At 35.6% G+C, this 11,795-nt stretch overlaps 1 protein-coding gene across 1 annotated transcript in view; it reads right to left on the bottom strand.

Annotated features, from left to right (window-relative positions):
- Positions 1–1,628: 1,628 nt before the first annotated feature.
- The window catches only part of PNPLA4 (patatin-like phospholipase domain containing 4), a 19,402-nt gene continuing 9,235 nt past the window's right edge, over positions 1,629–11,795 (bottom strand). The window contains exons 6-8 of the mRNA XM_010074582.1: positions 9,015–9,080; positions 4,005–4,157; positions 1,629–2,045 (exon numbers count right to left, since the gene is read on the bottom strand). Of these exons, the coding sequence (XP_010072884.1) occupies positions 1,914–2,045; positions 4,005–4,157; positions 9,015–9,080 (351 nt within the window). The 3' untranslated portion in view covers positions 1,629–1,913. The remainder of the gene's footprint in view (positions 2,046–4,004; positions 4,158–9,014; positions 9,081–11,795) is intronic.

The raw sequence follows: 11,795 nt of genomic DNA, 5'->3' as shown, positions 1-11,795 counted from the left end.
TCCAACCCGGGTCATTCTATGATTCTATACTGTGGATCACATTAATACATGCTGAAAGAAGTCAGATTTTTATGGATTAAAGAGCATAGCAAACTGTGATAGTGTTGATGCTCAAAAGCAACATACATCATCAGTAAATGAACTTCGTATTTAACAGTCTTCTCCTTTAAAAATCTTAAAACACTGCATCCAGATAAACAAGCTTCGTACAGGGTCTCTAAATACATACATATATAGATGGTGCCATTATAGTCTGAAAGGTAACCGATTTGAAGATGTTCACTGTTTCCAGAAGCTTATGGGTAGCTCCAACCCCCCAAAATGCTAAGCAAAAAAGAGCTGCTTCAAGTTTCCAGCAGAGTGCCAAAAAAGGTATTGCCATTGAATCAGAGACTTCAGCCATGGCAGATCAGTGTGAAAGGAGATAATTTCTTAATAGTGTTATCTGTTATTTCTATTCATGCTTAAAGCTGTTCTCTGCATAAATAAGTATGCAAGTGAGCCAGGCACAGGTGCCTTGGTAGCACAAAGGTAACTTATCTCAGTTTTACATGCAAAAATGCTGTCCTACAGATCTGGAAATCTTGCAGGCTATCCTGTTTTCACTGCATAAAGAACCTCATGCATCTAGAAAGAGCTGCTTGTTCTAAAATGAAAGGTGCTTTCCATCAGCACTTTTTTTTTTTTTTATTTCTTTCATTATAAAAAATGGTAATAAAGGAATTCAATTCCTGCCACATGAATCCTCATCTGATGCAGTCTACACATGAATATAAATCTGGTGGTTATGTGCCAAAGAGGCTTTGAAACAGCTATAGCAGATTTTTATCTTATTTTTTACCTCCCCAGATTTTCTGTTGTTTTTGGGGAATTCTATAATTTCATACATGTTTAATTCAATCTCCTTTTTTTTTTTTTTTTTTAAGTATTAAGAAATCAACTTAAAACACACATTTAAAAAACAAACACTGTTTTCTTTCAAATAAACAGCTGTGGATTTTAGGATTTAGGCATTAAGACTGAAAATCCTGAACTTGCACTTAAGGCAGTGAATGAAAGGTGAATGGCAAAAGAATGAGATACACAAGTCTGAGTTCATTACCTGCTGAGTTACTTCAACTTCTCTCCAACAGACAGTTTTTTTGCACATAATCAGGTTGTTATAGCATTCCGATAAATTATTATAAATGAGCTCTTGACAAAAGTTTCAAGAAAATATATTTATTTAGTTTTAGCAGAGGAAGAAAACATAATAAATATGACAATTTTTACACCCTTCTTTACAAGACCTTTTAAGTTCAAACATCACACTTCTGTTACAAATTTCAAATAGTATTTCAAATTTTAAAAGACCACATTCACTGAAAAAGGCAAGAGCTTTTAATGTTAAAAAATGGCACAAAGTAAAAGAGTGCAAGTGCTTTATTTCTTGTGGCTAGTGCTATGTGATCAAGCCCTTAGAACACTGCAAGATATGTATTAGATCAGCAATACTGCAAGCATCCAATTAGCACACACAACTATTACATTAAACGAATAATACAGATTATAATTTTTCGTAGCACAATTTGTCTCTCAAATAACATCAAAAAAAGACTTTTCCAAATTTCTGCAATTATGACAAGATGAGCTTTTTACAAATCCCACACTCAAGTCCTCAGGTGAAGCAAAAGGGATCTAAGCTTGAACCTCCTCGAAACAAGACAATTAGCAGGCAAGTACAATCCCATTCTGACACGTTTATACAGGTCTTTGGAGTGCAACTGATACTTTCTCAGCAGAAGCAAATGCAATTCCATTGAGATTTTTATTTACATAAACTGGAATTAGGACAGCAATCCCTTAGATTCTGTAGGATGCCTGTTAACTGTGTTTTGGCAGCCATTAGGTTTCGTTAATCTTCTATGTACCATCTATTCAAACCAGTTTTCTTTCAGTAAAAAATGCACAGCATCGTCAAATCCATTTTGGTACAACAATTCCATTTTCTCCTGGCTTGGTGGGAACAAAGCTTGATTAAGTCTTACTAGGTTGGCCAGCGACAGCTGCAACAGAGCGAGACGCTATAAATTAGTTTATTAAAGCAACTTACCTAGACTTGACTGCGTTGCTATCTGTTCTGTCATCTGTTTAATGTACCATATAGAAAAACAAAAGACCAGCATGGCTATGTCTACACTAGTAAATTAACCATATCCAGGTACACTGCTGATTGCAAAGACTTAACTGGCACAAACAGCCTGCATATGCACTATTAAACTCTCAGCCTCCAAGACAGATTGCCTGCAAAACTGCCCAAAGTTTCTGTAACATTTTAACTTCGGAAACGTTCCCAGAACTATCTGGCAGAGTGGTAGCTGGCACATGCTTAACTTGTGCAAGGAAATATTTTGACAGCTTACTAGCGTGAACAATCACATTCTTGGGAACATTCCCAGGCAATGTTTAACATATGAGTACAAATGTAGCTTGTATTACCAACAGATTAAGAAGTACTCAGTATCTCAAGTGGTCATTTTGATGGTGTAAGAAGATTTAGAAATTTTTCCTGAATAAAGACATTATTATATTGTTTATAACAAAATTAAAAATATAATTAGATTTAATAAAATTCTGAGCGCTTCATTTATACAAGTAAATTAATGTTAGCCACATACTTTATTATACACAATTTTGAAAAACAAAATCAAAATAATTTTCATTATTTGAAGTAATTATTCAAATTCTGACACTAATAGATGGAGAAGGTTCAAAGAGACAGAAAACTTTACATGCCAGTCTAGTTAAATTAAAATACATGACAATTTTATGCAGATTACAATATTGCTGAAAAAAAATTCTTCTTAGTTACACTTTTGCAACTCTAAAAGCTAAGGCTGCTACAAATCGAACAGTTTAAAATATTGCCTGAGATTCTCCACAAGTCTGCACTTGTGGAGACCCTAGAAGCAATGTAACTGCAATTAATTTTCTATCTCTAAACTAATCACCAGCTCACTTTTCCTCCTCTAGATGCACTAGACATTAGATACAAATCATAATACCAATACAAACATCCAGTAAGCAACTGCATGCATTTTTAATAGATATTAAATCAATAATCTCATGCGCTATCATTTACCAAGTACCATCATGCTTAAAATCTCTCTGTGAAACATTATAAAGATTCTGAAATTGTTTCAATTTAGGATGACACTACTCAAATTAAGAAAACATACTAATAACTGTCTTAAAAAAACCCTTTAAAAATATGAATTATTGCTATTTTTTTCCCAACGGAGTTTTGTTGACAGCTAGGTCTACTGCTATTCAATATTTTCCTTCATCATGCCAAAGGAAGCAATACTGTTATTAAAGTTTGTAAGACAAAGCTTGCAAAAACAGAAATGTCAGTGATGAAAACGAATCCAGAAAAATCAGTCTTAGTCTATATTTCAATATATAGAAAAGTTTGTGTAACATCTAACAAAATAACTTCTGTAAAAATGTTATCACAAATGTTCAAAATCTTAACAAAAGCTCTCTTGAGTAACGAGGTGACAAGTCATTGCATACCATTTCAAACATACGACTTAATCTTGTATTTTAAATTCATTTAGAGCAGCTAATTTTGGTAAGTATAAAGGGATATCCTGGATTTTCCCCCTCCTGAGGTATTCTGCAGAAGTGTTCCTGTTCCCCCTCCCCCCCCAAAAAAAAAAAAAAAAACAATCTGCCTAGCCATAGACAGCTGATACTTAAGCCTAGACTGTTTACATTTAATAGTCTGTGACAATTTGCTCAATTTTGTACTATATGAATGCTTTTCAACCTTTCTGAAAAAATGTATTCTACATTTTCCTTCTCTTGAGATTACAAAAAAAAGTTACACTCCATTCGCAGAACATAAAATGTGAAAATAAGTTGATACATAAACAGAAAATAAACACTTAAAAAGAAGTATAACCTTAACTGCTCAACCACCTTTTCTTCTTCTAAAGTTATTTAGTAAACAAGCAACTCACCATTATATCTTGTTTTGCAAATTTAACGTAAAGATCCACACGACCTTTATCTCGTGGGCAGATATCTAATCGACCGCTGAAAGGAGAAATCGTCACAGTCCTTCCAACAGGCAAGATAGGAAGGCCATTGGTAAGGCCACCATCAACCCACTTCTACTGGAAAATAAAAATATTTTTAAAGTAACCTTAGTACAGTATGTTCATAACTGAACATGTCCTTCCTGTCCCTGCCTCCTCTCAAGAAAACTTACAAGTTTCCTTCTCAGAATACCATGCATAGGCTTCAGTATGAGGCATAAAAATCAAGGAACTGACGATGTACACAGTGTTTGACCAGTGATTGACATCGTGTGTAAATATGTGTGCAATATATTTATCAAGATACTAATAAGTTTCATTAATTGATGCAATAACAAAATGTCCCATGCAGAATTTTTCTCAACACGTACATGAGAAGATAGCATTGTTAATATCACATGTGAACCATATCAGATAGTGTGTACTCCTCTAAAACATCACTGATTCAAACCAGGAGCTGGACAATCTGCATGTGCAGGTAAACGGACTGCACAAGCTACTGCAACATGACCTCTCTCCTTCCTGAGACTCTTGTCTTCTAACATACACAAGACAGCAGTAGCTGGAAAGTGGAGGGTGAAGGTGGGAAAGAGCTGAACAACTTAGGGCACATAAGAGGGAGCAGACATCAAGTCTGCTACAGCAGTTGAGTATAGGAAAGAATAAGGAAGAAAAAACTAAAACAACTAATTAATTTCTTGCAGATCCCACTCTTGGTTCTAAAGGCAGTCTAGGGGCACAAGCCTGATCTTGACAGGCACTACAACCAAATTCCATCCCAGTAAAAACAAGGACAACTGTGAAATCCCTATCAGATGTATTTTATACATTCATATTTCTTTCTGTGCTTACATGTATAACCCAAAACTCAACATCAGTCTGCTTGTTAGATGCATTTACTGACATCATACATGAGGTCTGGTGATCAGATGCATCTCACTGAAGTTTACACATCTACAACCAAATTAGTCATTCTACACTTCCTTTATGGTCAAGGGAGAGAAAACACTTCTAACACATGATTCACCTTATCCTAAAGTAGGCATTTACATCTGATTTGAATTGTGCTGAAAAAGTGCTTTCCTCTCTTCTTCTCCACTAATTATAAAGGAAACATACATTATAACTATGTAAGGACGCAGACATCTAAGTAAATACTGCAGACACCTAAAGCTAGGAAAGTTGAAATACTGAAAGAGATAATATTACAAGATTCACCTCAGTGTTTCTTAAGGGTTTGACCTCCCCAAAGATAGACTGAATTTTCCAGGATATCGGCTTCAAGTTCCATTAACACAGAGCACCACAAACAAATGGCAAATTGTACTAGTACTCTTTAGCACCAATCGGGCAGAAGACTGCTTTTCTGCTGCAGGTGATACTATATGTGACCGTTATAAAATGGCAAAATAATGGAAGTTTTCCCACAAAATTACTGAAAATGCCACAGGAACTTAGTCACAAAATTAAAAAAAAAAATCTCCCACAAGAAGTATACTATTGGGAAGTTGTTCATGACATCTAAATTAAACTTGTCTTCAATGTGTTGTCAAGACACTAGCTTATGATGTAGTGACTGCTATACAGGAAGTACTATCTCAAGTCCCTGAGATTCTCTGAGGTCCATCACTTATTTCTACAGATCCCTCTCTGCTGTGTCCTTTACTCTTGTTTAAAGCAAACTGCCTCTTAATTCTAGAAGTATAGACTTCTCCAAGTGCCATATTTGAGTTCAAGCAACCAAAAGATTTTCTTGTCACTTGCCCCTCCTTCCACTGTCAACTCCCATATCTGGCAATACATGGATTTACTCATTTACACATAGATAATATATAGCAAGCACCATTCGGGGAGTGGGTTGGGGAGGTTGCTTTGTTCATCCATCCTAGCCTCTTCTTCACCTTCTCAGATGAAATTTGCCATTTCACATTTATTTTATGCTCCTGAAATGTAAGCTACAAATATTCACATTCAATAGTCTCCATGGCCCTTCTCACCCTATTATTTCATAACATGCTTTAGAGCTTGACTCTTCACATTACCTCATGATGTCACTACTCACTATCGGCCATTGGATTCCTTCACTTTCCACAAAAACCGTGTTTCTCAATGCTTAGAATTCAGATTGTTTTGCCTTAGAAAAGGAGGCAAAAAAAAAAAAATAAAATCCAAAACTATTTAATGCTGTCTTTCAGACTTCTAAAACTCCATTACACCATTGCTGCAATAACTGTGAGTAAAGCTGCAACATATCTTAACATTTCTAAGATCAAGGCTTTTTTTTGTATGCCTATAAACAGTAACTTATCATTGACTTATATTCAATGTTCCTTGGAGTACTAAGTGCCTTTTGTTGCAGTTATGACAGTGACCAAAACAGTGGAGTGCCTGTCTAGGCGAAGTAAAAGACATTGTAACAGACATTATTCATGTCTTTTCCAAGGCTACCTTAGTACTTGCATGACTTAAAAATTCTCCCACTTTTAAAATTCTGATTATTTAGGTTTTTCCCTTCTCTTATGTAACCTCAATATTTATTTGAAAATCAAAACCTTTACCAAGGCAAGGGCGATACTTTTCAATAAGTACTATCTTTTGTAGATTCTGTTATTTCTGACTGACGTGATCTCTGTCATTTTATTTTCTTTCAAGCATTTGGGAGAAACTGCTTCTCCATCAAAAATATTTTGGCTCCACAGTCCCTCATGTTACATTGTTAAAATAAAACACTCATATGCTAAAAATAAAGAGATGTAATGCCCCAGATTCCTTTAACTACATTAACCAGTTTTTGAAAAATGCTCCTTGGCTGATGAGGCAAATTCCTGGTAACTTCTGAATTAGTTTCTTTTTTTGTAAGTACAGTGCAAAGATAGAGAAAGTTCCGAAATAATGTGTAATGAAAACCAAACCAGACAATGAAATCAAGGATGCAGGCTGGGCCTAACAGGACCTACCCATTTACCAGCAGATGGTTTTTACAAAGCTATTCTGTAAGAACTACAGTGACACAAACTACAGCCTCATCATCAGACACAGTCAACTCAATCATCTGCAGATCTTCCATCTGTCTTAAAGACTAACCTTGCCAGAGATGCAGAGGCCACTAAACCAAATCAAAGAAAGATAATTTCACATAAAGCAAGTTTGCCCTGTTGTTACTGGAAGCCTAGTACAAAGGCACCTTAAATACCCAATCATGTATCTGGCTCTAGACTGCATGCCTGAGGGCTCATATTACCCACCCACATAACCTCTATACCCACTATGCCAAACCATGGAAATATTACTGCAACAGAGATCCTATGGTTTTTGCTCTCATGCTGCTATAATTATTTTGGACTGAAGAATGGAAATCATATTCATTTACGGGCAATAGTTTTCTCAAAAAACAACCCAAAAACACTCCCAAACCACAAATGCAGTGTTTTACAGAGCATGAGAAAAGCCAGTGCAGACATGTAGAACTAATAATTCCAACAAATAACAATAAATGAAAGTAACCTTCTTAGAAATTGCTTTTTCTGAATCTCACTTAAGGACAGTAGTAAGAAGCTTTGGGAATGACAACAAGCTTTCAAGTAGCAGAAGAACCAGTCTCCACGAAACTTTAATTGATTTCACTTCTGAACCCAAAAAATAGTTGGGCAGGAACAAGAACTGTCCACTACGAAGAGGCTGCAGATGTTTCAGTAAACTGTACAATACTCAGACAAATCATAATAGCAGTGTTCAGTAAAAGGGTTTTTAAGTAAGTTCTGGACAAAACTCTAAGCCAAACTTTCAAATTCTTAATTGAAAGAACAGAAGAAATTTAAGAACGAGACACTTCCTTACCTTTAAACAATGTCAGCTTGAACCTACAACATCCATGTATACCCTTTGAACTGCACAAGCAACATACAAAGACTCCAGTCAACAAAATTGGATCCTGGGAAGCTGCAAGCAGCCTCCAATTAACTCAAGCAGTCAGGCAATACTGATTTAAACCCTTCAAATATTTTAGCTGGTATGTATTGCTGTATACCTAATTCTAAAGCTGACAAGCTTTCTGATACAACAAACTCTAACTCCCTCTTGCTAGAGAAAATTGCATATGGTTTTGTGGTGTTTTTTTTTTTTTTTTTTGGCAGGGTGGCTGTGAGGATTATAGATGTTCAAAAGGCATCATATAAGGAAAGAAATGAAAGAATATCATAGCACTTCTCTGAAAGAAATAATGGCTATTCTCATGCTTCTAGCAATTATGACAAACAGTCAAAATTATTCTTAATATATTTATGTAAGAAAGACAAAAGTTATTGAAGCTAAACCAAGCACAGGCAACTGCAAACAGCTTTTATTACAGTACCATACCTCTCAAAATATCATAGCCATGTGCTATAGAGGGGAGAAAAAGAATTTATTCCTTAATGCTTGTCCAGAGGTAAGAGATTTGAAGGTACGTGGTAAACATGTAATTCTGTACAGAACGTAAGAGCAACACATACATAAACACATACATGTACTCCAGCAGTGTCCAGCCTGCCAAGACCTCCCTTATCATTCCTTCCATTAAACAGAAAAGCAGAATTGTGCTCCTTTAAATTGCAAAAAATATTTTAGAGTTGGTAACACAGCTTGTCATGAGAAGCATCTTTACTAAGAGAAGCTTGTTCTCATGGTACATGTTAGATGTTATCTTTAGGAAAGAGCTTCAGGCCACAGAGATAACTTCAGTTCAGCACCCACAATTTTTGAAACAACATGTGAACAAGCTCATGTCATCCTTCATGGTGTTAATCTACAGTATCAAAGGAAACAATAACTACTCTATAAAACGTATTACTGCAGTTGTCTTCCCTTAAGATCAAACAATTACAGTATAAATGAAGAATGCTCTTACACAAAAAACCCCCCTGACACTGGTAGTTAAACTTAATGAAAAATTACCTCTCCTTTATATTCCACTGGCTTCATTCCTGCATATACTGGTATAAAACTACTTGCTAGCAGGACCTAGAGAAAAGAAAGCAGAAAGAATAGAGAACAAAAGTGAAGAAAAGGCAACAAAGTAATGTTGAACCAATACATATGTTCATACATATTTATCTATATTAAATAATATAGTGGCAATCAGTCAATATATTAGTTTTACATAAAACCATTGTCATCATGAAAGGTCTTGTTGTGGTATGTCAAAATGTGATTAAAACACAGTGTTTTAGTGTTTGTTTTTTTATAACATGACAGTGACAACACTCTCAAAACAAAATATCACAAATAAACTCACTGATTAATGTGATTCAAAAGAATATGAACTCAGTTTTACACAATGTGAAGTAGATCTATGATTTTGCAGAAACTAAATACGCATGTATACGCTAAAAAATGCAATATAGACTATTGTCAAAGCAGCTAACCCAATCATTCTGCTGACATATTTATGTAGTGTTTCCTCTTCTAATAAATCAGATTTTCTAAGAGTTCAAAATTTCCAAAATACTATAAACAGCCTAAAAATTCACTATGTATACTATCACATATGTATATATGAGTATTGATACTTCATATTTAATACATTCAAGTATTAACAAATTGCTACTTGCCCTCCTGTAAGCCTACACTGCTGTCTACAGCAGTCCTCAATTTTAATTTTTTTTTTTTTTTAAGACCAGGACACCTGTTCTGTCATGTATAGATGTGTACATACACATACATTTCTATCCACTCATAGCAATACCTATGAGAGTGTGTATGTATCTCTATACCTATGTATCCACCCATACATATATATATATGCAGTTAGTAGACAGCATTTCAGAGATAAGGGGTAGATGTGTGGATGAAGTGCAACATCAGAAATTTTCATATAGCGAATGTGGTGAATATGCATACATGTGTTTGCACGGTGGCACGAGAGATAAATCTGAGGAACAGAAGCAAGTTATAGCCTGGAGCATATACTACGTGAAAGGTGATCAGGTGCAAGAAAACCCACAACCCATGGAGATTATGCAAGAAAACGCCTGAGTTTTTTTGGTGGAACTGCATTTATTTTTACAAATTAAGTTACTGTCAGTATTAAGCACCTCTCCTTCCCTTACAAGTTTTAATTAAGGCTCTATATGAAGGCTTTAACTTTCAGTTCAAGAAGTCTTTTCTCGCCTATTTCTCTTCTCAGTGATTTAAAGCAACAGAGTTTTGTGTGAACTCAGATAAAAAAGCTTTCTCATCTTCCACGTGCAAAATTGGAGCTACTTCTCTATCAGACAGGCTTTTCCCTCACAAAAGCATGGATAAGGTCCCTCTCAAACCCGCTCCTCTCCAGATTTTCAAAAGTGACATCGTACAGGCTTCCCAAGTTTCCCACATGTGCTTCTTCCCCTGCCCAACTCCCTTTCTCCTCTCTCCTTCAACTCCATCTCAGTAGCTTTGGCCCTTCTAGATTGAGAGAAATGGAGACAAAAACTTTAGTGAAGGAAAAGAGTAAAAACCAGATGACACCTGCAAAGTGTGAATTCTTTTCAAGAAGACTGAAGAAAGCATTTGGCCCTTCTTATAAAGTCACTTAGACCTCAAGAGTGAGACGAGGAAGGACAAGTTTGAAGAACTAACACTTTCAGGATTTCCCTAACACTAACACACTAGTGTGGACCCCCATTCACTGCTCCCACCTTTCCAAACTACATACAGCAGTGTTCTGTGCCCTGCTTCCTCACAAACACCCAAATCATGCCTCTCCTCCCCATCACCTCCAGTTTAAGAGCTGCAAGTCTAGGAACACTGGTACATGATTATTGTCTTCACATATGTAAAGGCTATTTCAAAAGTGGGAGATTATTAAATGCCTTTCCACATCCACTGGGAATAGTAAAGGACAGTAAGAGCTTAAAACTGTAACAACACATATACAATTTAGCCATTATGAGAAACTTTGGAACCATAAGGCTTGTTAAGCATTGAAACAAATTGCATCCGGAAGTCAAAATTCTGGCAGAGGGTACAGAAGTGTTGCTGTTATGAAACACTGTCCGGCCAGCAGTATCTTTATCCATGCTTTGAATACAGTAGGTTGTGTCTGGAAGAGGCGTAATATGATTATATAACCTAACAAGCTCCATCCTCCATGCTGCCAGGGCAGCCACCAACATTCATACTGCTATATAAATGATACATGCACATCTGAAGACATGCACAAAATCATGTATTAAGAGATGCACTGAAAAAGTACACAATATTAATGTATTCCAATGGGCAATTACTCCGAATTTTATTACTGTTATTCCAACCCGTTCCACTGCTAGCATATGGAACAAAATAACAGAACAAAAATGGTTAAGTCAACAGAAGAAAGATTTAAGTACTAGTAAAATAGATGGATTTCCAAAGGTCATCTTGAAGATTCTAATTATCTTCAGGTTAGAAGATTTCACTGCAAAAAACCCATAAACCTATAGAATAATCTTCATGCTTGTCTCTGCTGGCTACCATAGCTAGAAATAACACTGCATGATCTGAGATAAACCTTTTGCATAATTATCTTTGCATAATTAAGTCCTACAAATTTTGAGAACTGATTGACCATGTAGAATGTAGCAGGGTCAATATTTAAAAAAAAAATTATACTTTAAAGGCAAACTCACAAGGCATACTTTGAGATCTTGTTAACAAGTGTCATTATTTTTCCTTAAGTATTAATTGTAAGGAATCTCTTATTTACTGTAAGCATCT

Source organism: Pterocles gutturalis, unplaced genomic scaffold, assembly GCF_000699245.1.
Source record: "Pterocles gutturalis isolate BGI_N339 unplaced genomic scaffold, ASM69924v1 scaffold27932, whole genome shotgun sequence".
Lineage (NCBI taxonomy): Eukaryota > Metazoa > Chordata > Aves > Pterocliformes > Pteroclidae > Pterocles > Pterocles gutturalis.
This window is presented reverse-complemented; position numbering and strand designations above follow the sequence as displayed.